This window comes from Rhinatrema bivittatum, chromosome 8, assembly GCF_901001135.1.
Source record: "Rhinatrema bivittatum chromosome 8, aRhiBiv1.1, whole genome shotgun sequence".
NCBI lineage: Eukaryota > Metazoa > Chordata > Amphibia > Gymnophiona > Rhinatrematidae > Rhinatrema > Rhinatrema bivittatum.
Window position 1 is genome coordinate 134,217,641 of NC_042622.1, and position 26,912 is coordinate 134,244,552.

At 44.1% G+C, this 26,912-nt stretch overlaps 1 protein-coding gene and 1 long non-coding RNA gene across 2 annotated transcripts in view; one reads left to right on the forward strand and one right to left on the reverse strand.

The window, feature by feature from the left end:
• The window catches only part of MAN1B1 (mannosidase alpha class 1B member 1), a 93,517-nt gene extending 82,185 nt beyond the window's left edge, over nucleotides 1–11,332 (reverse strand). Inside the window, exons 1-2 of the mRNA XM_029614229.1 lie at nucleotides 10,901–11,332; nucleotides 4,037–4,145 (exon numbers count right to left, since the gene is read on the reverse strand). Of these exons, the coding sequence (XP_029470089.1) occupies nucleotides 4,037–4,145; nucleotides 10,901–11,005 (214 nt within the window). The 5' untranslated portion in view covers nucleotides 11,006–11,332. The remainder of the gene's footprint in view (nucleotides 1–4,036; nucleotides 4,146–10,900) is intronic.
• Nucleotides 11,333–11,474: 142 nt separating this feature from the next.
• LOC115097996 overlaps nucleotides 11,475–26,912 on the forward strand; it is a 29,887-nt gene continuing 14,449 nt past the window's right edge. Inside the window, exons 1-2 of the long non-coding RNA XR_003858385.1 lie at nucleotides 11,475–12,000; nucleotides 15,769–15,847. This is a non-coding gene — a long non-coding RNA (uncharacterized LOC115097996). The remainder of the gene's footprint in view (nucleotides 12,001–15,768; nucleotides 15,848–26,912) is intronic.

Genomic DNA, 26,912 nt, shown 5'->3' on the forward strand with positions numbered 1-26,912 from the left:
ACTATAGTATAGTCTCCTTCATCAATCTGGTGACTGATGCCTTGAATGCGCCTCTCCCTTCTTCTGTCCTACAAATAGTCTGGCTGATTTTTTTTAATTTGTTGGTCACTTCCAAATATCTCCGGAGGGTCCTGTGGATGTCCAAGAATCTCATATCTCTGCATTTCACTACACACTTTTTTTTTTTTTTACAACCAGACCATTACATTGCCAGGGTTTAAGATGAAATTCTGATACGACTTTTGGTCCAACTGTCACCTTCTCCTCAGAAGACGACATGTATGGGTCTCTACATGACAGAGCTTGCAACTCTGAAATTTTTCTTGAGTCCACTGCTTCCAGTGTCATTGTCAAAAGCCAGGCCATATGCGAGAACTTGTGTGGGTTCTCCATAACCACTGGTTCTTGTCTCAGATGTGCTGGCACCCCTCTGAAGCTGATGGGCTCTGTTACTGTCATTCCTACTAAGTTCGCATACCATGGCCTCCTTGGCGAGTGTGGAGCCATTAATATCACCAGCCCCAGATAGTAAGATATTCTGCTGATCACACTGCCTATCATTGGCCAGGGAAGAAACACATACAGCATCTCGTCTGCTAGTCAACAATACGAGAATGCATCTATACTCTTGGACTCCAATTCGTTCCTGACTGAAGAACCTTGCTGCCTTGACATTTTTTCTTGCGGACATCAAGTCCCACTGGGGGGACCCCACAAGACCTCACCACTAGGTTGAATGCTTCTTCCGCTATCTCCCATTCCCCTGGATCTAGCATCTGACAGCTGAGAAGGTCTGCCTGAATGTTGCCTACAACTTCTACGTGGACTACCGAAATATCTAGAAACTCCCATTCAACTGTTGCCATTAAGGTTGCTTCCCTTGCCAAGGCCTGACTCTTTGTTCTTCCTTGCTTGTTTATATATACTACTATTGTGGCATTGTCTGAATGCACCTGCACTGCCCTGTCCTGCCTGAAAGTGTCTCGGCACTAGTCCGATTGCTCTTAATTCCAATAAGTTAATGAAGCATGCTGTTCCCTGCGGTGACCAAATTCCCTGACTATCTGTCTCTGATAGTGTGCTCCCCACCCTAGACAACTGCCATCCATTGTCAATTGTCCATAGTGGGGCCTGCAGGCTGGGTCCTCTGGTCAAATTGCTCGAAGATAGCCACCCCTGTAAGTTCCTTTTGCTCTGGTATGTCAACTGAATCTTTGCGGGAACTACTTCTCCAGCAGTAAAGCTTGCAAAGGCCGATGTGTGTTCTTGCCTATGGAACTATTCCAATTGCTGCCACCATTGAACCAAGCACTTATAGATACCTCCAGGCAAATGGGTATGCAATCTTCAGCAAAGCTCTTGGATCTTCATCATCCTCTTCTCTGTGAGATGCACCCTTCCTATCTTTGTGACAAAGTGTACTCCCAAATAGATTAGAGTTTGTGTTGGTTGGGTCTGACTCTTTGCTCTGTCCGCTATGCATCCTCACCTTTTTTAATACCTGTATCACTACTCCATAGCCAGGCACCCGTTGGACTGAATCTGCCCTATCAACCAGTTGTCCAGAAATGGGTGTACCCTGACCCCTTTCTTTGCGCAAAAAAGCTGCCATTGCTACCATCACTTTTCTGAAGGCGCTGTTAGCCCAAAGGGCAGTGCTCTGAACTGAAAGTGCTCTCCTACAATTACAAAGTGCATGTAGTGTTGAAACTCCTTCCTGATACGAATATGTAGATGTGCTTCTGAGATGTCTAGGGATAATAGGAATTCTCCTTTTTGTACTGCTGCTTTTACTGTCACCAGCGACTCCACCTGAAAATGAGAGATAATCAGGGCTCTGTTCACTACTTTTAGATGTAGGACTGGCCTGTAGTTTCCTTCCTTCTTTGGTACTATAAAATAGATGGAATATTTTCTTGCTCCCTTCTCTTCGTCTGGTACCAGCACTATTGCCCATAGCTGAATTAATCTCTCCAGAGTTTGAAGCAATGCCGCTTTTTTGCTTGCTTTGCATGGTGACATAATGAAGGCCTCTTTTAGGGGGAACTTCAGCTCCGGTTGATAAACTTTCTGAATTATATCTAGGACCCATTAGTCCTCCATGACTTTGGCCCACTCTTGATAAAATTCCAGCAATCTGCCCCCTATCGGAGATAACGTGGAGTGGGCTTGCCCTGTGTCGTCATGTGGCATTCCCATTAGACAGGCTTATGTCATTCCCTTCCCTTGTGAACTGCTTGTTTTCCCAAAAGGACTGCTTCTCCTGCGTGGACATCTGGTCCTTTACCAGCCCTGGGCTGTCTGTAATCCTTCGGGCCACTGTCTCCAGGTTCCTCCCCTGTAAAATCTTCTGGGCCTCTCCAAGTATCCTCTTGGATTTTGTTCCCCACAGGGCCTTCACTAGTCTTTCCAATTGTTCTCAAAAAAAAAAGCCCACCTTTAAATGGTAGCTTTCCTAACTTAGTCTTAGAGGCCACATCTGCTGTCCAGTTTTTTTTAACCATAGCAGGCGCCTTGCCATGACCTTGGTCACAGCTTGCTTGGCTGGTACCCTTATCAGGTCATACATAGTTTCTGCCACAAATGCGGCCACTTAATCAACTAGGCTGAAATCCGCAGTGCTCCTCATGGAGCCTGTTTCCTCTGGCTCGAGGGTCTTTCTGCACCCAGATGACCAATTCCTTGACACATAGCTCGAACGCTTTCTTTAGGAATCTCTACTTTCTATCATGGGAGTTTTTCAGAGCCACTCCTCCCTCAGCGGAATGGTGGTTTTCTTGGCTACTGCTGATATAGCCGCATTGACACTTGGAAGGTTTAATAATCAGTCTTTGTCTTGCTGTTCCACTAGATATAGCCTCTGCATAGTCCTACTGCTCCTGAGCCAAGATTCTGGGACCTCCTACTCTGCTGTTAGCATGTCTTGGATTGCTAAGTGAACAGGAAAGGTCCTGGCTTCTTGATCCCTGTAAGGATAAGATTTCATCCTGGGTTCCTTGGCTTGCTCTTCCTTTAGACTCACTACCTGAGACACCTTTGAAATAAGTGGCTCCAGATCCTTGGACCTAAAAAGAAGTACTGCTGAATCATTTACCTCTCCATTCTCCTCCTGAGATGAAGCCTCCTCATCCTTCTCCTACCCTGCTGGTGCTTCCTTACCAGATCTCCACTCTTCCCATGCTGTCTGGGCCTTCTTCGTAGGCAAGCCTGCCCCTTCCTGCTTACCCCACCATCTGGCCATCTGACAATATGATTGATACATTGCTAGAATGAATTCCATACAAAATTCCACCTCTTCTTCCTGCTACTGGGATCCTAACTTCTGCTGCTACTTTGCTGAGCCTGCCCTCCCTCTCTCACTGCAGGAAAGCCATGAGCATCCTGAGGCCGGTACAAGCAACGGCAGGAAAGACCCACTTGCTACGCTACTCACTCCCTCCACCCTGCTTCCCTACCCCGAAGGCAGCTGATTCTTGTTATTGTAGTTATGGCAGAAGGATCCCGCAAGGCTCGGTATGTGTCTGGCTCAACATTTAGCACACTTCCTTCCTTTCTCCATATCTGCTGGATCTGTGCACGCTTTAGACCGGGTTCCTCTTTTTTGTACCTTCAGTGCTTCCTTGGGAATACCAGAAGACCTGTATACCTGGTTTCCCTGGGGAGGCAAGAACAGACCTATTGAGGCTATTGTCCCATGGGGGTTGCCTAACTTCTAGCCCTGGCTTCCAGGGAAAGTGACCTTAAGGAAGACTGTTGTCCTGAAGCCCCTAATCATCTGCTGGACAGCAACAGTCCAGGATGTCCTTCAACAGCTGCTGGAGGCAGAGACTATGGATGTCCTCTCTTCTGGGCCAGCCTATACACGGGTGATGTCACAGGAAAAAGTCTCGCACTCTACTCCCATCTGCTGGTAGGAGGGAGAATTCCGTAGGCTTCACTGGTCTGGCAGGATGAAGAGGAAGAAGTTTACTTTACAAGCGTACAAATTAAAGAGCAAATGTTACACTGTGTGTTACTGAGCAGGTTTAAATCGTACCTTTCAAGTGCTCCCCCAAACTGGAGTAGGAAAGCACAGCTGAGACTGCCAGGAGAGCAAAGAGGAAGAGGATCACACTGCGCTGTAATCTCGAGAGCTGCTTCCAAGTCTTGAAAGGAAAGAACAGGAGGAGAAGAAAAAGGTTTCACTGACAAATAGTTTTATGAGGCACAACAAAAGAAAAAAGGTATAGAACACTACTCTCTGATCTGTATAGTAACTGCATGCTGCACATCAACTTGGCTGACACCAAACCCAAATCTGAAGTCAGTAAGAGCAGGAAACCAGCAAAACAGGAAAGCCTGATTTAGCCACACAGAAAAAATTGGAGAAATAATCAAGGATAAAACATCCTCTCTTGGGAGTAGCAAACAAAACAAACATGCCTTTGTATAATTTGTTTATAAAGCATCTTTAAAGCAATTCAGCTGTTTTTATGAGAAGGGAACAAGTGGCATACATTCAGAAGAATGCAGTGCAGCCAGAGAGCAGATTACTAGAACGTTTCCAAAGCACACACTGATGATTTATACTCTAACAAAGACGACACATTCTGAATATTATAATTGCATATGCTGTCCTGCATGTTATTCAAAATAAAACCTCTCAACATTTCACTGGGCTGCCCCATAATGATTTATTTATTCTGATTCATTAAATTAAGATCTCCCAAAAAAGTCGTTTTTTGTAATCTGTGAGGTTGCCACCCTTTCCACTCAACATGATACTGCAAAAAAAATAAAATCTTAACAAATGCCATCTTACCCAATTTTGAAAGTAAAAAGAGTCATTCTGGCAGAACCTACATCAAAACGCTAATTAAAGATGTTTTCCCCATGGGAGAGAACCACTGATAAATGTAGCCTAAGGGCATATTTCACACTCAAAGGATAAGTAGTAAGAGCCTGAAAAGTTTAGGTGTGTTTTAATACACATTAGTTAGGGGGTATTTTTACATTGACTAGATGGCATGGTTTCTAAGCAAGTAATGATGTAAAAGCTTTGCTTGACTGCATATTCATAACTTTTAAGCCACACAACTATCTCGATTGCTTCTGAGGACCATTTGCTTTCCATCTCCTGCCGTTACTCCTTGTACTACTCCTCCCGCCCTCTGTAGCTCAACATCCTTCAGATTTTCAGAGGTAGGGTAAGCTAGCATTTGAACTTAAGGAGGCTGTGAATTTAATACTTTCCTCTGCCAATATGTCTCTTATCTTCCTGCACCTTCGTTTACCTAACCTTACTTGTTCCCTCTCCAATTTAGAGGCTTACATGCAGTCCAGGCATACTTTTGGTCCATCCTCCTCAGAGGTGGCAGTCTATGAACTTCTCAAGAGCTAGAGCATAAAGCTCATTACAATCGTGTTCCTGCAATTCAATTAATATTTATTATTGTTGCTCAATTCTCTTCTTTATTCTTCCTTGGAAATGCTGCTATCTTCCTCCTATTTTATGTCATATTTTTTCACCAACCAGCAGTTTCTCCTCCATGTTTAGAGTAAAATTACTCTAAACATATTCCTTCCACCAACAATCTCACCTATCTACCACCCCTAGCTTTCCGTTCACCACCAAACGTTTAATCTTTACAAAAAGAATCCATCTCTGTATTATAAGAAATTGCCATCAAGCCCAGCATCTGTTTCCAACAGAGGCCAAACAAGGCCACAAGAACCTGGCAAGTACCCAAACACTAAGTATATCCCATGCTACTGATGCTAGTAATAGCACTGGCTATTTTCTAAGTCAACTTGATTAATAGCAGATAATGGAATTCTCCTCCCAGAACTTATCCAAATCTTTTTTAAACCCAGCTACACTAACTGCACTAACCACATCCTCTGGCAACAAATTCCAGAGTTTAATTGTGCGTTGAGTGAAAAAGAACTTTCCCCAATTAGTTTTAAATGTGCCCCATTCTAACTTCAAGGAGTGCCCCCTAGTCTTTCTACTATCTGAAAGAGTAAATAACCGATTCACATTTACCCATTCTAGACCTCTCATGATTTTAAACACCTCTATCATATCCCCCCTCAGCCGTCTCTTCTCCAAGCTGAACAGACCTAACCTCTTTAGTCTTTCCTCACACAAGGGAGCTGTTACATCCTCTATCATTTTGGTCGCCCTTCTCTGTACCTTCTCCATCACAACTATATCTTTTTTGAGATGCGGAGACCAGAATTGTACACAATATTTAAGGTGTGGTCTCACCATGGAGCGATACAGAGGCATTATGACATTTTCAGTTTTATTCCCCATTCCCTTCCTAATAATTCCTAACATTGTTTGCTTTTTGACTGCTGTAGCACACTGAGCCGATGATTTCAATGTATTATCCACTATGATGCCTAGATCTCTTTCCTGGATGGTAGCTCCTAATATGGAACCTAATATCATGTAACTACAGCAAGGGTTATTTTTCCCCATATGATTCTCCTTGCACTTATCCACATTAAATTTCATCTGCCATTTGGAAGCCCAATTTTCCAGTCTTACAAGTTCCTCCTGCAATTTATCACAATCCACTTGTGATTTAACTACTCTGAATAATTTTGTATCATCTGCAAATGTGATTACCTCACTCATCGTATTCCTTTCCAGATCATTTATAAATACATTGAAAAGTCCCAGTACGGGTCCCAGTACAGATCCCTGAAGCACTCCACTGCCCACCCCCCTCCACTGAGAAAATTGTCCATTTAATCCTAACTCTCTGTTTCCTGTCTTTTAACCAGTTTGTAATCCACGAAAGGACATTGCCACCTATCCCATGACTTTTTACTTTTCCTAGAATCCTCTCATGAGGAACTTTGTCAAATGCCTTCTGAAAATCCAAATACACTACATCTACCGGGTTCACCTTTATCTACATCTTTATTAACCCTCCTCTACTTTTCTACCCATCTTTGTCCCTTAACAAATCCTTTCCCAGAGATGCAAAGTGACCCAATTCAAGAAGAGAGATTTTAAAGCAGTCCTGGATTTCTGATAGTCCCATCCTGGGACACTCTGTATCTAAAAAGTCAGGGTCCTTGTTTCACGGTCATGTTAAGACTCACATAAATCTGACCCTTACCACAGAATTTCCCAGTCCCTGCGAGAGACTTGGGCTAGGATGAGTTGGAAGTAGCACCAGCGGCCAGCGCATATCTTCCTTGCCCCACCACAACCTGATTAGGGTTCTGCAAAGGAGGAGAAAAGCAGTAGCATGGTGACTCAGGCCTCATCTTCCTCCTCCTGTTGCCTGGAGCCCGAGTGACACGCTCTGAACCATGCAGCACTACGGTGTCCACCGTGGTTCAAAATGCAGTGCTCTGAACTTGGCTAGAAGAGAGGAACTTAAGAACTGCGATGCTTGGTCAGACCAGTGGACCAGCGAGCCCAGTACCTATCTCTAGCAGTGTCCAGACCTGATCATTAGAAGTACCCAAGAGATACTAATGGGGCAAGTCTATTTCTTGTTGCTCACTCTCAGAAGTAAGGTATGGTAATTCACAGGTTTGATTGATTAATACTTGTTAATGGATTTGTCCTCCAGAAACTTTTAAACCCAGCTATAACTTAACTTTGACCACATCTTCTGGCAACAAATTCCAGTTTATGTGCTGACTGAAAAAAATACTTTCTTAAATTGGTTTTATTTTCATGGACTGTCCCCTAGGCCTAGTACTGTATAAAAGGGTAAATAACTTTTCCATCCCACTCATAATTTTATGAACTTTTTTCATATTCCCTAACCTGTTTAGCCTTTCTTCACAGGTGAGGCATTCCATCTTCTTTAGTCATTCTCATTGCTTTTCTCTGCACTTTTTCTAGTGTTACTGTTTTTTTGAGATGGAACTACCAGAATTGCACACAGTACTCAAGTGGAGTCATCCTAAGTCTAATCAGAGACAATATGATATTCTCAGTTTTATTCTCTATTCCTTTCTGAATTTTGCTTGCTTTTTTTGGTCACTACTGGACAATGAGCTGAGGATTTCAAGGTATTGTCCACAATGACTCCAAGGCCCTTTTCCTAGGTGGCGACTTCTCATACCAAACTCAGCATTGTGTACCTGTAGTTGCAATTATGTTTCCCTATGTGCATCATTTGCACTTGTCCATAATGAATTTCATTCGACAGTTAGATGCCCAGTTCCTCAATCTTCCAAATTCTTCCTGCAATTGCTCAGTCTATATTTTAATTACTTTTAATTTTGTGTTATCTGCAGATTTCATCATCTCACTTATTGCTCCATTTTCCCTGATAATTAATGAATAAGTTAAACAATACTGGGTCCAGTAGAGATTTTTGGGGTATTCCACTATTCACTTCTTCCCACTGGGAAAACTGACCATTTAGTCCAATTCTGTTTCCTATCCTTTAACTGATAGTTTCTCTAGGAGTCTCTCAGGAGACACTTTCATTAAATGCCTTCTCAAAATCCAGAAAAGTTAATGATAGCTCACCTTTATCCACGTTTATTTGCACCTTCAAAAGAATTCTAATAGGAGTAGTAAAGCAGACATCCTTTTCCTAAATCTATGCCGACTCTTTTCCATTAAGCCATGTTTATCCATATGCATAGTAATTCTTAAACCATTTTACCCAGTGCCAATGTTAGGGTCACTGGTCTGTAGGTTCCTGAATCACCCCTGGATTCCTTTGTAAAAATGTGTTATATCAGTTATCCTCCAGTCCCCCAGGATAGTGGCCGATTTTAATGATAGGTTACAGATCATATATAAGGCCTTCAGAATTCTGGTGTGAATACTGTCAGGCCCCAGTGATTTGTTACTATTTGTCAATTTGTTCTCATACCTCTTTCTGATTCACAGTGATTTGTATCAGTTTATTTCATAATTTTTATATACTGCCCATGTAGGTGCAAACCTAATCACAGCAGTGTTCAATCTTAAAATAGCACATTTTATACAAAAAAAAAAATGGGTTATACAATCACCTATTTAAAAATATGGTCCCAATGTGGGTATTTTCCTAATATTCTCTGCAATGAAAACCAAAATGAATTAATTTAGTTTTTCTGCAATGGCCTTGTTCTCCTTGAATGCCTCTTTTAGCCCTTGGTCATCTAATGCTTTAAATGACTCCCTTGCAGGCTTCTTGTTTTTGAAGAAATTTGAAAACATATTAGTTTTGCCTCTTTGGCAAGTTTCTGCTCAAATTCTTGGCCTTCCTTATTAACATTTACCACTGCTTACCTTGTTTACTAGTTTTCTTATTAACCACTGCTTTTTATTTTTTAAAAGATGGCTTTTAAGCTTTGATAGACTCTTTCACAGCACCATTTATCCATGCTAGCAGTTGTTTAGTCTTTTTTTGCTGCCACTGTACTATCTTCAAGCCCAGACTGGCAGGGGATTGGTAAAAACACAGCAGGGATAAGGAGAGGTGGAGGGATCGGCAGAGGAGGAATCAGAAGGGGTGAAAAGAGGGGAGACTGACAGAAGGTAAGAAATCTTGCAAGGTGAGGGGATCATCAAGAGGTTGCGAGAAGTTAATATGTGAGGGAGGGGGAGTGTATATGAGTGAGATCGAGGAGAGAGAAATTGAGAGAAGGGATTGGTGTTGGGAGGAAAGGTGTGAGAAAGTTGATCTGCTCACCCTCCCTTTCCTGTTCCTGAATCAAACCCTCTCTGAAACTGGATTCTACCCTCCTCCATTCCTGATTATCATATCTTCAGTCCCCCTATGTCTCTGCCACTCCTGCAGAGGCCCCTTCAGCTCCCTATTCCAGCCCCATCCCCAGATCCTCTTCCCTTCACCTGATTCATATTCTGCCTTTCAGTCACTTCAAAACAGATTACATTCAGGTACTATATTCCCCTTTTCCCCCAACATTGAACACCATATCTGGGGAACTTTTGAGTTCTGGTCACCCTGAGATTGCTGTTGATTAGTAGATGGCAGGGGTAGGAATGGAACAATATGTACCAGCTTTCTCTCTTCCCCTCCCCCCCCTTCCATCCCCATAGTTTTTCTCTCTTTCTTCCACCCACCACCATCACCTGCCCCCCCCCCCCCAGAAATTATCCCAGCATGCTTCCCCTTCCTCTTTCCTTCTTTACAGCTCTTGACTTATGCATCCTCACTGTACCCTTAGCTGAGTGAGTCCCAAGTCCTGGAATCACAGCTGCAGGCAGTTTTGTGCGTGTTGCAGCCCTTCTCCATGCTGCTTGCAGTATCTGCTCCAGAGACACCCCACTTCTCTTGTTCTCTGCAGGTTTGCTGAGAAAGGGGAATGGCTTGAGCTGTATACAGAAAAGACCTGAAATTTCTAGTGTTTCCCCTGAGACCCTGTAACTGATGTAAATTCCCTGAGTCTCAGGGAGAAATCCTGAGAGCTCCCAGCTATGCTGATCACTAAGATACCTTCTCCTCCCCAAAAAACGAGAAAATAAATTATCCAGATGCACAAGAAATATTAAAAAAAAACTTTATTTTTATAATGTAAAATACAAATTTGCATTACTTAACATGCAAATCTATGCAAAAGTGCTGCAGAATGTTTGAAAAATCTGCCACAGAAATTTTTAACTCTTGCTACAGAATCTACTCAGGAGTTTACTCAGGAGATGTTTCACAAAACCGAAAGTTGTAGATTCTGAGCTGACTTTCAAATACTAGCAGCAGAGATGCCTCTCGGACCAGTTGCTTGGGGCCTCTTTCTTTCCGGTAACAGCAGGAACTACTAATACCACAATATATTGACATGCAAGATCAAAAAGCAGCCTCCCTTCTTGAACGGGGCCAGAACGCAGCTCTTCATTACTGACCTGTCCCAGATCCTTCATCGGCCGCTACCCCACCCCGAACCCCGATTTCTCCCTCATCTCCCCATCCCAGCCCTCTCTCACCCTTCGGCACGATCTCCTTCTCCAGTTCTTGCTGTTGTTGTAGCTGCCTCCGTCCTGCTGGCTTAGGGTTAGCGAGATAAAATCTCTCCTCTGCGGCACGTACATGGCCACGGCCAGTGGTACCAGACTGTGCTATTTCATTTCCACTTAAGATACGTTTTCCCCCGTTGTGTGGGAAAAATGTTTAGTGTGGGTTGGGCTAGTTTTGGGCTGGGCGAACGAGTAGTTGAGGACTATCTGCACTCTACCTTGCTGGCGCCTTTTTCTTTGCCTAGGGGGAGTCCAGCCAGCAGTCGCAGACTGATGACTCATCAGCATCAGCCAATCAAAGGTGGTAGGAACAATAGGACAGATGCCGAAGGGAAGGGGCCTATTGCTGCAGAACACGGAAGGAAAAGGAAGATGCATGCAGTCACAGCGTGATGACCTTTCCCACAGCAGCCAATCAGGGGTGAGAAAAACAGAGGGCAGGGGACTGTTGCTGCAGAACACGAAAGAAAGAGGAAAGTGCCAGCAGTTGCAGAGTGATGACCTCATCTGCACCAGCCAATGAGATGTAAATGGTACAGCAGGGCAGATGCAGAACACGGAAGGCGCATGTTATTGCATAAAGGAGAGTACTTCCAGCACGCTGAATTCTCACCTCATCTGGACCTTGAAGCCAGCGTTCCTGATTTCCTGTCTGTGAAGGAGAAACAGAACTGAAAATCCGTACAAATCTCAGACCTGCGGAAGGAGAAGGGCGTGATTTTTCGCTGAGACCTAGAAATCTCAGCAGCTAACCATCTTCACTCTAAATCCATCCCAGTTCCCTGCGAACTCCAGATCTGCAGAGGAGAAAGCAGAAGAAGTTGCACAGTTTACCAGTCACCTTCCTGGGACAGAGAAAAAAAAAAAGATTTTTCCCTGCTTGGGGAGCAGCCTTTTTTGCACCAGCTAGGTTTTTTTGTTTTGTTTTGTTTTTTGTTAGGGTTTTGTGTGAGTACTCCCAACTCTCTCCTAACGTTTATACCTCTCTTTTTACAGCACAAGTCAACATGGGACTCCACTTACGGAGCAGGAGGCATGGCAAGTCCAGAGGCAACTGTTAACAACTAGAGGTAGGGAATCAGTTAATATTAACCGTTAATGCTATATTATGCCAGCTTCCCCAAACTAGACTCCGTGCCTTCCTGCTCCTTTTTCTCTTCTCTCCCCTTCAAGTTCGGATAGTTTAAACTCCTCATGTCAGAGCCTCCATTAATCTGTATTTCTGTTTAATCCTCTCACTATTTTGATTGCTTTTCTTTCTGCACATCCCATGTTAAATTGTCTGCTTTTTCTTACCATTCCTCACAGGCAATCTGCTGTCTAACAGGCCGATACAGTAAAGTGCGGCCGCGGTTACCCTGCTTCTAACCCGCTTTCTAGTCACAATTTGGCTGCGTTAGTCCATCCCACAATTCACTATCCCTTTTAACCTATCCTTACCGCTTCTTTAAATCAACGGGAAACCCTTTCCGCCCGCGGCATGTATGAGATGTAAACGATCAGATTAGCTATTCCCTCCCATACAGTAACGTGCACCCCGATTATCGCCTTTTTAACCTGCAGTATTGCCGCGTGTTTAACCTGCTAATTTACCGCCTACCCTTACCCCGGCGTTAGTGTGGAGCGTCAGGCAAGCCCCGGCAGAGAGAGACAGCAATAGACAGGCTCCAGTTAAAATCGACTCGACATGTGAATAAAGTGCAACAAAAGTAAACTTACTGCGTGTGAATGACAAACAGCCCTCTCCCCCCCCCCCTCCCCCCTTTCCCGAAGCAAGGCACATGGCGAAAATCGACTCGACATGTTATTAAAGCAAATGTGAATAAAGTGCAACAAAAGTAAACTTACTGCATGTGAATGACAAACAGTCCTCTCTCCCCTCCTCCCGAGGCGCACGCCTTATTGCTGGCACTTTTTTTTTTTTTTTTTTTTTTTACCGTTCTCCTTTTTCAGTTCCTCTGACTTAAGTCTGAGGAAATACAGAAAAGCAGTATTCTTTTGGGGCTCCTGAAGAATTAATGCCCGAACAAGAGTTAATTTTTTAGAGTAAAAATGTGCGTTGGGTGCACTTTTTTTTTCTTTCCTGCATGGGGTGGGGGGTATAATAGCAATAGCCTCATCAACATGAATTTACATGTAATGAGCGCTATTAGCTCTGTACTCAATTCGTGTGTTTTGGATGCCCTTAACCCCACTTTGCATCTGTGGTCATGGACTCTCATCCAATCACTTGAGCCGTGCACTGACTGCAGTGCACAGTATTGCATTGGCCTGCTTATCTCTTTTTCGGGCACGCTACCTTGTTAATTTCCTCTCCCTCTTCACATATTTTCCAGACCTCTCATGTAAAGCCAAAAATGTGCGATGGTAGAACTAGTCATCGATGAAAAGGGAGTTGTTGGCACTCTCCTCTTTACCCCACAGCTAGTGATCTAAGCAGCAGCCCTGCCTTTGCAGCCCTGCCCCATTCATGAACTAAGGGCCAAGACAGAAGCTCCAATCTCAGATTCTTCCCATCCCTGAACCTCAAGAAATACATGGACAGCTCTGAACCCCCCCCCCAGTGGCACAGTCTGATACTGACATCACAGCAGGGAATATGAGAGGGAGGGTGGAAGAGGCCTGGTTGATTCAAAGTATGGACAGGAGGTGAATAGGCAGGAGAGATTGGCAGGAAACTAAGCCCCCCTTAGCACTGAACCCCCCCCACCCCAGTCACACCCCCAGACTACCTCTGGGAAAACAAAAGGGGCTTGTACCCCAAAAATAAGCAATTCCTCCTAGACACAACTGCTGACACCTCCACCAAGAAGCCAGACTTCTTAACAGTAGAGGGAGGTGTCACCCTTCAGGCAAGGGGAGAAAAAACCCCCAGCAAGCAGAAGCGGAAGACTAAAAGCCTAGAGCCACCCCACCCTGAAGGAATAGCCTTGTGTGGCCAGACACCCTCCCAGAAGAAGAGGGGGGAAGTGGATGCCTCCCCTCCCAGGCTACACCCCCTTTGCAAAGGGTGGATCAAGTGAGACCACCCTCTGCAAGCCCCACATCTATACCCAAAGATGTGGAGTAGACACAGGAGAGGAGTGGTACTGCCCCCTCCTCAACATCTGCAGATGCAAAGGTGTTACTCTAATCTTCACCTCTAATCCAACAACTACAGACAAGTGTGCAGGGTGGGGGGGGGGCAACAAAGTCAGGAATTTCTTCCTTTTCCTCTGGGTTTCTTTCGAAACATCTGGATAAATCCAAATTTTTTGATTTAAATATAGAACTGACCTATGTTGTAGAAATCTTTTCATTATTATATCTCTGTCCATTGATGACATAAACTTAACCAGCAAAGTACCTCTTCCTTCCACTTGATGTTGTTGTGAAGTCTCCAAAAACTCCGTAATATTTAATCTAGTCCCATCCATATCCATCTGGTTTTCAGTATTTTCTTTAAGTGCAGACACAAAGTATGCTTTGCATATAACCGGCAGATCTTCATTAGACATTTTCAATATTTCTTTTAAATAACTTTTAAATTGCTCCTTAGAAGAGATCAGTTTGCATTTCGGAAAGTTTATTATTCTGATATTAGCATTTCTCAGTTCATTCTCTAATGTTTCCATTCTTCTATTCGTGACTGCTTCTCCTTTAATTATGGAATTTTGAACTTCCTCCACTTTCTTTATTTTCCCTTCAATATAAGTTATTCTCTCTGTTTGACCAGCCACAACCTTTTTCACATTAGAGATCGAATCCTGGGTTATCTTAAATCCTTCCGATATTGTCATTAAAGAGTTTTGAAGCGTTGAAATTGCAAACCACAAGATTTCTAACGTTATATTTTGAGGTCTTTCTAGTGGTTTTAAAACAGGAAAAGGTATCGGTTGCAAAACAATATTCAAATCATCTATACCTCTAGATAGTTCCGTTGGTATCTCAAAGATAGATCCCCCTCCTCCTCCAACACTGGGGCTTTCGGGGGGGCTCCCCTCCTCCCAGCGGGGTGGATGCCATTACACCACCCTCTGTAGCAGGGACCACGATCTCCCCTGAAAAGCGCGCCTCAGGTAAGCTCACCCCAACTGACGACATCCGTTGTCGGAGAAGCTCTGCACTTTCAGCTTGTGTCCTTGCTGGGGGGGGAGGGGGTCAGCGGTGCTCCAGGACTTAGTGTTGTTTCGCCCGCTGGCGGTAACTGCTGCTCACTCGTCATCGCAGGCGCGGGACTCTCTGGAGTTCTAGCTGCCTGTGAGAACAGGTCTGGGATTAAGGTCTGCGAACTCAGCAGGTTAGGGATCCCTGAGGAAGTGTCCCTTACCCTGCCTTTCCTCTTCATATGCGGCATATTCCCAACGTGTGGAAGGCAATAAGGAAACAAATAAGCAGGCTTAATCATGAGAGCTCCGTTCTGCGTCCTTTCAGGTCAACGCCATCTTGAATCTCGCATCCCACTCAGTGCCCCATTCTAGCCTCCCCAGACATAAATGATTACATCTTGGCCCTGGCCAATGTGGTAGGTTGTAAGAATGTCATCTTAGCCAGCAGGATGTATGGCAACAGCTGTCCTCTTCATCTGCACATTTGCCATGGTCAGCAAGGCATGGTGGTGGACAATATGTTCCTCCAGGTGAAGCCCCTTTTGGGACAGGGCACAAGGGTGGCACTTTCAAATGTACCGAGTGGTCAGAGGGTAGGCAGAGAACAGACTTCAGGCTCTACTCAAAGAAATTTTTTTAAAGATTTGCCAATTTGTAGAAAGTAACAATCAAAGCAACTTTACTATTCTATGCAGTTCAACAAACAAATCTGACAATGCAATTTTGTTTCTCAACGCTTCCTTCCTCCAGGAGCCCACCTAATCCCTCTGGACCCTGCTGTCTTATCCACATCTGAAGAGAACCTTCCTGACCCAGAATCCCTTGCTGGGTGAGTTCTTAAGGATGAGCAGGCCAGATAACTGTAGCTGGTCCTTTAAGGTGTTCTAAGGGAGTTTCTTAGACACTCCCTCACACACCCTTCCTCCCAGATGCCTTGATCAAACCACACCTCCGAGGCCTTGGGCCGTTCAGGTGCATGACTATGCACTTCTTGGCATTGAAACCCAGCTGCCAAATCTTCAACCTGATTGAGGATGGCTCTACTATTTGGCGCCCTCAATACCAATGTCACTGGGTGCTTTCCTTCCTAAAGCTAGGCAGGTACTCAGTGGCCTTTTTACAGGAGACCCATACCACTACTAATGCCAAGGCATCCTGGCATCTGGAGTGGGGGGGCGGCGAGATGGCCTTCAATCACATCTCTGCTGTAGCTGGTGGGGTTGCCCTCTTGTCTTTGCAATCCCTAAAGCCGGAGGTGTTAAATACCAGAACCAGTGTGGTGGGTAGAATGCCACATGCTTGGTTGCAGATTGGGGGCTGTGCTGTAAATTGCATAAATGTGCATGCTGCTAATGCTGTGACAGACAAAGTGGCATTCTTTTGCCAGTTATTGACTTTCCTGGAAGACCTAGACCTCAAAGGAGAGAGTGCTTGGAGGTGATTTAATTTGCACCCTCAGCCCTCTTGACCAAAATGGACATCAGACTCCTGCAAAGGGCTTAGGATAGAGGGTCTGCCCTCTCTGCTTGGTCGATGTCTGATATGAGCAGCATCCGGAAGCAGCATCTAGCTTCATCCATGGACGAGTAGAGCAGGGACTCATATTCTGGTCTCTGAGTGGTGGTATTTTTCACATTGGTTAGTGTCTCAAGCTCTCAGATCACAACTTGATGGCCATGAGGGTAATGCTCTTCCCTGCTGATCCAAGGGCCACTTACCTACCCTCAAAAAGCCTCAACTTGACAAATCTGCCCCATCAGATTGTAGACCCATAATCAAACCTTCCATTTATTGCCAAGATCCTTGAAAAAATCGTCAACCGACAACCGACAACTCACTGAACACCTGGAAACCCAGAACATACTATCACCAGCACAACACGGATTCAGAAAGCATTACAGCATGGAAACTCTACTTCTCACTGACACCGTCCTCAAAAGGTCTTGATAGTTGTCACTCCTATCTACTGATCCTACTAGACATCGTGGCAGCATTCGACACAGTCTCAGACAGATCCTATAAAGTCAAAATGAACTCAGAATCCAAACCAATCCCCCTTGTACATGGCATCCCTCAAGACTCCTCCCTCTCATCCACATTTACATCCTCCCCCTCTGCACCCTCCTATCCGAACTAAGACTATCATATTACATATAGGCAGATGATGTTCAAATCCTGCTCCCACTGAATGATACTCTAAAACATACACCTGCAAAAGATAACCCAACTGCTCTCGCAAATGTCACTCTCCCTCAACCATAAAAAAACAGAGATTATACACACAGAAAAAAAACAAACAATCACACCACATTAAGCATGGAAAACTGCACAGCACCTGAAACAAAGAAGCTAATAGTTTCCACAGCCAAAGACCTTGGCATTACGGTATCCTCGACGACTACTTAAACTACAAAAAGCATATTAACACAATATTAAGAATATAAGAACATAAGAAAATGCCATACTGGGTCAGACCAAGGGTCCATCAAGCCCAGCATCCTGCTTCCAAAAGTGGCCAATCCAGGCCACAAGAACCTGGGAAGTACCCAAAAACTAAGTCTATTCCATGTTACCATTGCTAATGGCAGTGGCTATTCTCTAGGTGAACTTAATAGCAGGTAATGGACTTCTCCTCCAAGAACTTATCCAATCCTTTTTTAAACACAGCTATACTAACTGCACTAACCACTTCCTCTGGCAACAAATTCCAGAGTTTAATTGTGCGTTGAGTGAAAAAGAACTTTCTCCGATTAGTTTTAAATGTGCCACATGCTAACTTCATGGAGTGCCCCCTAGTCTTTCTACTATCCGAAAGAGTAAATAACCAATTCACATCTACCGGTTCTAGACCTCTCATGATTTTAAACACCTCTATCATATCCCCCCTCAGTCGTCTCTTCTCCAAGCTGAAAAGTCCTAACCTCTTTAGTCTTTCCTCATAGGGGAGTTGTTCCATTCCCCTTATCATTTTGGTAGCCATTCTCTGTACCTTCTCCATCGCAATTATATCTTTTTTGAGATGCGGCGACCAGAATTGTACACAGTATTCAAGGTGTGGTCTCACCATGGAGTGATACAGAGGCATTATGACATTTTCCATTTTATTCACCATTCCCTTTCTAATAATTCCCAACATTCTGTTTGCTTTTTTGACTGCCGCAGCACACTGAACAGACAATTTCAATGTGTTATCCACTATGACACCAAGATCTCTTTCTTGGGTTGTAGCACCTAATATGGAACCCAACATTGTGTAATTATAGCATGGGTTATTTTTCCCTATATGCATCACCTTGCACTTATCCACATTAAATTTCATCTGCCATTTGGATGCCCAATTTTCCAGTCTCACAAGGTCTTCCTGCAATTTATCACAATCTGCTTGTGATTTAACTACTCTGAACAATTTTGTGTCATCTGCAAATTTGATTATCTCACTCGTCGTATTTCTTTCCAGATCATTTATAAATATATTGAAAAGTAAGGGTCCCAATACAGATCCCTGAGGCACTCCACTGTCCACTGCCTTCCACTGAGAAAATTGTCCATTTAATCCTACTCTCTGTTTCCTGTCTTTTAGCCAGTTTGCAATCCACGAAAGGACATCGCCACCTATCCCATGACTTTTTACTTTTCCTAGAAGCCTCTCATGAGGAACTTTGTCAAATGCCTTCTGAAAATCCAAGTATACTATATCTACCAGTTCACCTTTATCCACATGTTTATTAACTCCTTCAAAAACGTGAAGCAGATTTGTGAGGCAAGACTTGCCCTGGGTAAAGCCATGCTGACTTTGTTCCATTAAAACATGTCTTTCTATATGTTCTGTGATTTTGATGTTTAGAACACTTTCCACTATTTTTCCTAGCACTGAAGTCAGGCTAACCGGTCTGTAGTTTCCCGGATCACCCCTGGAGCTCTTTTTAAATATTGGGGTTACATTTGCTATCCTCCAGTCTTCAGGTACAATGGATGATTTTAATGATAAGTTACAAATTTTTACTAATAGGTCTGAAATTTCATTTTTTAGTTCTTTCAGAACTCTGGGGTGTATACCATCTGGTCCGGGTGATTTACTACTCTTCAGTTTGTCAATCAGGCCTACCACATCTTCTAGGTTTACCGTGATTTGATTCAGTCCATCTGAATCATTACCCATGAAAACCTTCTCCATTACGGGTACCTCCCCAACATCCTCGTCAGTAAACACCGAAGCAAAGAAATCATTTAATCTTTCCGCAATGGCCTTATCTTCTCTAAGTGCCCCTTTAACCCCTCGATCATCTAACGGTCCAACTGACTCCCTCACAGGCTTTCTGCTTCGGATATATTTTAAAAAGTTTTTACTGTGAGTTTTTGCCTCTACAGCCAACTTCTTTTCAAATTCTCTCTTAGCCTGTCTTATCAATGTCTTACATTTAACTTGCCAATGTTTATGCTTTATCCTATTTTCTTCTGTTGGATCCTTCTTCCAATTTTTGAATGAAGATCTTTTGGCTAAAATAGTTTTTTTCACCTCCCCTTTTAACCATGCCGGTAATCGTTTTGCCTTCTTTCCACCTTTCTTAATGTGTGGAATACATCTGGACTGTGCTTCTAGAATGGTATTTTTTAACAATGACCATGCCTCTTGGACATTTTTTACTGTTGTAGCTGCTCCTTTAAGTTTTTTTCTAACAATTTTTCTCATTTTATCAAAGTTTCCCTTTTGAAAGTTTAGCACGAGAGCCTTGGATTTGCACACTGTTCCTCTTCCAGTCATTAAATCAAATTTGATCATATTATGATCACTATTGCCAAGCGGCCCCACCACCGTTACCTCTCTCACCAAGTCCTGTGCTCCACTGAGAATTAGATCTAAAATTGCTCCCTCTCTCGTCTGTTCCTGAACAAATTGCTCCATAAAGCTATCATTTATTCCATCCAGGAACGTTATCTCTCTAGCGTGACCCAATGATACATTTACCCAATCAATATTGGGGTAATTGAAGTTTCCATTATTACCACACTACCAATTTGGTTAGCTTCCCTAATTTCTCTTAGCATTTCACTGTCCGTCTCACCATCTTGACCAAGTGGACGGTAGTATACCCCTATCGTCTTCTCCGACGCACAAGGGATTTCTACCCATAAAGATTCAATTTTGTATTTAGTCTCATGCAGGATGTTTATCCTGTTGGACTCTATGCCATCCCGGACATAAAGCGCCACACCTTCTCCTGAGTGCTCCTCTCTGTCATTGCGATATAATTTGTACCCCGGTATAGCACTGTCCCATTGGTTGTCCTCCTTCCACCATGTCTCTGAGATGCCAATTAAGTCTATGTCATCATTCACTGCTATACATTCTAATTCTCCCATCTTACTTCTTAGACTTCTGGCATTAGCATACAAACATTTCAAAGTTTGTTTTTTTGTTTGTATTTTCATTCTGCTTTTTTATTGATAGGGATAAGTTAGAATTTTTTAGCTCAGGTGAGTTTTTAGTTACAGGCACTTGGACTACTTTTCTAATTATTGGAACCTCACTGTCGGGACGAGAAAGATTCTTCAAACTACAAATCCTAAAGAGAATCAAACCTCTACTATATACACATGACGTCCAAACGGTTCTCCAAGCACTGTTATTCTCCAAATTAGACTATTGTAACGCCCTCCTGCTTGGCCTCCCAACAACCACTCTCAGACCATTGCAGTTACTCCAAAATGCAGCAGCAAGACTACTCACAAGCAGCAGAAGATCGGACCACAACTCACCTATCTTCAAAAACCTACATTGGTTACCCATTCAATTCAGATTACATTATAAAGTCCTCACCCTAAACCTCAACGCTCTCTGCACTGACAAGTTTAACTGGATGAACACATCCTTCTACTTCTGCAGCCCAAAAAGGAACCTCCGCTCCAACAACACTAGTCTCATCCCAATCCCCTCTCCAAAAATAATCCACCTGACCACAATAAGAGAACACGCTCTGTCTGTGGCCGGACCCTCTCTCTGGAATAACTTACCATTACATCTAAGGCTAGAAACAACAATGCAAACCTTCAAAACAAAATTTAAAACATGGCTTTTCCAAAAAGCTTTCACAACCACCTAATACCCCTGCCGATGCTACCATGCGAAAAGACACTAGATAAGGACATATAAATCACATCTCAATATTCACGTTATTATACGACAAGACACTCAACAAGACGTATTGTCGTAAATGACCCATACAACATCCTTTCCAAAGACTCTACGTAGGACGTACTGCTGTCACTGTTTCAGGTTTAATCTCCTAGTAAAAATTTAATAAAGATACAATGTTAAATAAAAGTTAATTACAATGTTAAATAAGACTATATTGAGGTTATAATGTAAAACAGGAAGCCCCTTCTTGAATACAGTTACAATGTAAACCCATGTGATATTCCAAATTGAACACCGGTATATAAAAATGCATACATACATACTGGCACTTTGTCAACTCTCTCCTAGAGAAGAAATAGCTTGTGGCAAAAGTCTGAGATTTTTGGGTGAACTGGCTCTGAGGAGGTGGACCTTAACTCAGTGGTGGGTCATGGGAAAAATCTGCCTCCAACGACCTCTATCTAGAGCAGTGGTCCCCAACCCTGTCCTGGGGGCCCACCAGCCAGTCGGGTTTTCAGGATATCCACAATGAATATGCATGAGAGAAAATGTAAATGCACTGCTGCCATAACATGCAAATTTTCTCTCATGCATATTCATTGTGGATATCCTGAAAACCCGACTGGCTGGTGGGCCCCCAGGACAGGGTTGGGGACCACTGCTCTAGATAGAGGTCGTTGGAGGCAGATTTTTCCCATGACTGGCTGGCTGGTGGTGGGGACCACTGATCTAGAGTATGCCAGAGGCATGAACAAGGGAGAAGCAGTTACAGATTGAGTACTTCTGAAAGCCGCTCAATCTGGAAAACCACCTTGCCAGCCCGACAGAGCAGGCACAAGGTTTGTGCCTTGCATATGAAAAGCGCATCCTCAGGATCCTTAGAGTGATAGGGCAGAGGGGTTTACCTGTAGTCACTATTCAGCTCCTAGGAGAGAGAGACCATTGCTCACGCTTCTTCTATGGGCTGAAAAACATAGAAATTATGGCAGAAAGAGACCAATCGGTCCATCCAGTCTGTCCATCAAGCTCCCACACTTATTTTCCCATACTTATGTTTCCCAGACCACCAAGTTCAGGGCCCTTGTTGGTAACTGTTAGATTCAAATTTCCTACCACCCCCTGCCGTTGATGCAACTCCAACATTACTCTCTGCATCAAAGGTGAGCATAAGGCTTTCCTAGCGTGTAGCAGATGGACTCAGGACCAATGGGGTATAGTGTACTCCTGATAGCAGTTGGAGGCGGATCAGATTTCAATCTGATGTCAGCCCCTAGTACATATACCCCTGCAGGAAGTGCAGCTCTTCAGTATTCTCCTCGAAAAGCATTGTGGATATATGTGTGACTGACTAACTTTAATAACTTGAATAATCTCATAACTTGATTAACTTGATTAAATTGAACTGGTTGAATTGGCTATAGCTGGAGACCGCCAGTGCCCTCAACCGAGAAACATCGACACCCGGTAGGGCGGGTGACCTAGGTGAAGGAAGGCATGGCTTACCCTTGCATCACTACACAAGGGGGGAGACCCGGGGGACATACAGAAATGTCACCCAATCTCCCTGCTGGCAGAGCTGATCCACTCAGACCAGACCTACATGCTCCAGGCCAGACTATTTTTGATAATGTTTCTTTGGTCTGGGACTTAATAGATTTAGCTAGCAGGCCTGGCCTGTCAGGGCAATGGCTTTTTTTTTTGTGACTCAAGAGGGAGAAAGCATTCAATAGGGTGAATTGTGGTTATCTCATAGGAATCCTGAGGAAATTTGGGTTTGGCCCCCATTTCATGGATTTTCTCCACCTCCACTACATGAGCAGGGCATGCCTTCAGAAAGTGAACTGGTGCTTAGCTACACCCCTGACTTTCAGGCAGCCAGTATGTCAAGGGTGGCTCCTGTGGGACAACTCTATGTGCTAGCCATCGAGCTGTTTCATGCATGCTTATGCAGGCGACACACCAGGCCATTGCTGCAACTTTTGAAGTTATTTGTTTAAAATTATTTATCCATCGCCTTATTGATAAAAATCTCAAAGTGATTTACAACATAACCTGACTGCACCTGTACTTTTGCACGCACGGAGGTGAAGCATGCTAGGGAGTGGAGTACTTATTTTAAAAAGTATACAACTAAGTGGAGTGGGCTTTGGGTAGGGGTGAGCAGCTCACTCACCAAGGGCCCCATGCAACAAATCCCACTGCCAGCCAGGGCTGGACTTAGAATTTGGATGCCCACTGCTCAAATCTTCCTCTCTTCCGCACATCACTTTCGGTCTGGCTCTGCTGATTCTTTTTTCTTCATCTCCCAGGTCCTATTTAGCATTGCCCCAAGAACTTCCCCTCACTTAAACAGGGCCTTTACCCTCGTGCATGTACACTTACAGCGGATGGTGCTGCACACTTGCTACAGCCTAGGTTTCCTGTTACCAGGGGAACCTGTGCTAGCAATGGGACGTTACAAGTCTGCGGTGGGAGGGCAAATGCCACTTTAACGGCCCCACTTACCATTTAGCAGAAGTTCTTGCTGTAGCATGGATCGGACAGGGCCTGGAAAATGGTGGCAACATTTGCAATGCCCGAAAGTATTGGGAGGCAGCTGTCTATGCCTAACTCCAGGTCTGCTGCCAGTCCAGGGTCACCACCAACCCTGTACCGCATGCTCGCACAGCTGAACAGAGTTCCTAAAACAGCCCTACATCCTACAACTAAGCTACTGCAGGATCCAGTCCAGGTGGAGCAGTGGCAGCCACTACCATCACTGTTCCTTACCATCTGGTCTGATCCTGCACGCATATTCAAAACTCACAGGCCTGTATGCGGATCTTGTGCTTTGAGAGATCAGCCTAGAACCAGTGCCAGCCCTTGTGTTTTTGACATGAACACAGGGCTGGTTATTGATGCGGAGGAGCTGTAGCAGCATTGCTGCTGCCAAATAGGTATTTTGCGTGGGGGAGGAGGAAGGAGAAACAGGCAGATGCTGTCGTAGTAGTGGGGCAGAGTGAGGAGAGACAAGAAGCAGATACTGGGCATGAGGAAAGGTTGAAAGCCACAAGAGGATACTGAGGAATTGGGGGGGGGGGGGGGGGGGGGGGGTGTAGGGATTAAGACAGGAGTGGATGCAAGGGATGTGGAAAGTAAGAGGCGGTGAAGAGTAGAAGAGCAGCAGTGTTTAAACTAGGGAAGCCAGGATTAAAATCCTGCTGCTTGTGACCTTGGGCAAGTCACTTCATCCTCCCTTGCCTTGAGTACAATCAGACTGTAATAGGGAAATACCTACAGTATCTGCATGTAATCTACAGTGAAGTGCCTGACAGCTGCAATATGAATGGGATAGAATACCAGCGGATGAAGAGAAGGAAAGGAGGATGTCAAGGGAGGGGTAAGAGGCGGGGGGAGGGTGGATGCTGGGAGAGGAGGGACTCTACCTCCCCTCACTTGTAGAGAAAGCTTGTGCACTCCTCCTCCCTTCCACAACCAGGGTATAGGGATCAGTGGAGGTGGGTGCTATCAACAATTTTTGGCAGTGTGCCAAATGCCCTAGCAGCAGCTCTGCATGACATCCTGCTTAGAGCAGGTGTAACTGTGCAAAATAATATGCATACATACTTGGCCAATTATGCAAGGATTTTCAAAGGAAACTTACACATGTAAGCTAGATTTGAAAGTAGTAAAGGTCGTGCATACAACATACACACAGACTCTACTATTATGCAGGCTGTTACAAACTTACCCTCCTACTAAGATATCTGCTCGCACTGCTTAAAATGCCTCCCGCTCTGACACTTTGATTTCATTATGCCTGAACCCTGTGAAATGCTGGTTTACACACAACAGATTGCAACTGAATGTTTCCAAAACAGAAATTTAGATTCTTATAACTACCCAGTCCACCCTTCTGAAGTTCCAACTACTTTCAATTTCCAGGGTCTTTGCTTACCAATTGCTTAAAAAAAAAAAAAAAAAAGAAAGAAAGTGGGTTTGTTGATTGATCTGATTTTACAACGAGATGTTTGACTCAATGCAGTCATGAAATCTTCATTTTACAAATGTGCGCCTACTAAGACAACTGAAACCCCTCCTCGAGCCACAACAGTTCTGTTCCATTTTGCAATCCCTTGTTAAGTTTTCTAGACTATTGCAACTTACTGTACCCATAGTCTGCTAGCCAACTGCATTTGGACTCTGCAAGTAGCTCAAAACTCTGCAGCCAGACTACGAACAGGCTCATGAACTGCTGACTAGGGGTGTGCATTCGGTCCCTACGTGTTGGCAATCCGCAACGGATGTGGCCATATTAGTTGTATTCGTGGGGAAGCGAAACGTATCAAGATTCCCCACGAATACATGAATCTTTGCCGAATTATTCAGCCGCCTAAAAAAAACAAATTTAAACAACCCCCCCAAGACTTACCAAAACTCCCTGGTGGTTCCAGCGGCGGGGTCCGGGAGCCATCCCCTGCACTCACACCCTCGGTGCTGGTTTCAAAATGGCGCCAATGGCCTTTGACCTACTATGTCACAGGGGCTACCGGTGCCATTGGTCAGCCCCTGTCACATGGTAGGAGCACAAGATGGCACCGATGGCCATGTGACAGGGGCTGACCAATGGCACAGGTAGCCCCTGTGACATAGTAGGTCAAAGGCTATTGGCACCATTTTGAAACCAGCACCGAGGATGTGAGTGCAGGGGATGGCTCCCAGACCCCCCGCTGGACCACCAGGGAGTTTTGGTAAGTCTTGGGGGGGGGAGCGTCAGGAGGGGGGGGTTGTAGTTAATTTTAGCGGGGGAACGAATCGAAATGGATGTATTAACGGATCGGGGCGCCATACGGCCAAATGCAACGAATGGCATCCCTCTGTACATCCCTACTGCCGAACTTAAACTGACTCATTCAATATAAGATCCTAATCCTGGTTCATAATCTGTTAAACAAGGAGGCTGTAACCTGGCATAGCTCTCGCCTGTACGTATATAAACCACTGCAGCATCTCCAGTCAGCAAACAAAAATTTGTTGGACATTTCTGCTGTGAAGGTTGGCCCGGCTTGATATAACCTGAAAGAGAACAGTCTTCGGGAATTCACTTCCTGAGCAGTGATCTGTCCCAAGACTTTTAAGAAGGCATTAAAGACATTTCTTTTCTCTCAAGCCTTCCACAAGCCCACTCGTGCCCCTCCTGAATAAAGCTACCCTAATTTTCCTTAGCATGGGTTTAGCAACAGTCTTTGTTCAGTCTTATTTTTAATCTTATTGTAACTTGTTTGTCTTATTTGTGCATGTTTTACCTGTGATATACTTTAAGCTACCTGAATGTGTCCAGCATATAAATCTTAAATAAATAAATCTGTTACAATCGCCGCATTGGAGCTTGAAAAACTACCCCCACCAAAAAAGATGGTTTCAAATGGCTTAGATGACAGCTATCATGGCTCAGCAAAGTATTTCAATATATGGGATTCTTATAGCAAGCTACCTCCCCCCCCCCACCACCACAAAAAAAAATAAAATGTAAATATATTAAATAGCCCTAACTTAATTTAAAAAAAACAAACATCCCAAGATGATGTGTTCCCTTACTGTGGGTTACAACAGAGGGGAGCCAGTTTTCCTAATCGGCACACAGCCACACATTCGGGAACCAGGTGATTGTTAACTGAGCATCTGTTTCCCGAACCTGACCACCAGCAAATTTTTTTTTTTTTTTAATCTTTAGTTCCTCCTACTTTATATCGCAGCAGTAGTAAGTAGGAGGATATTC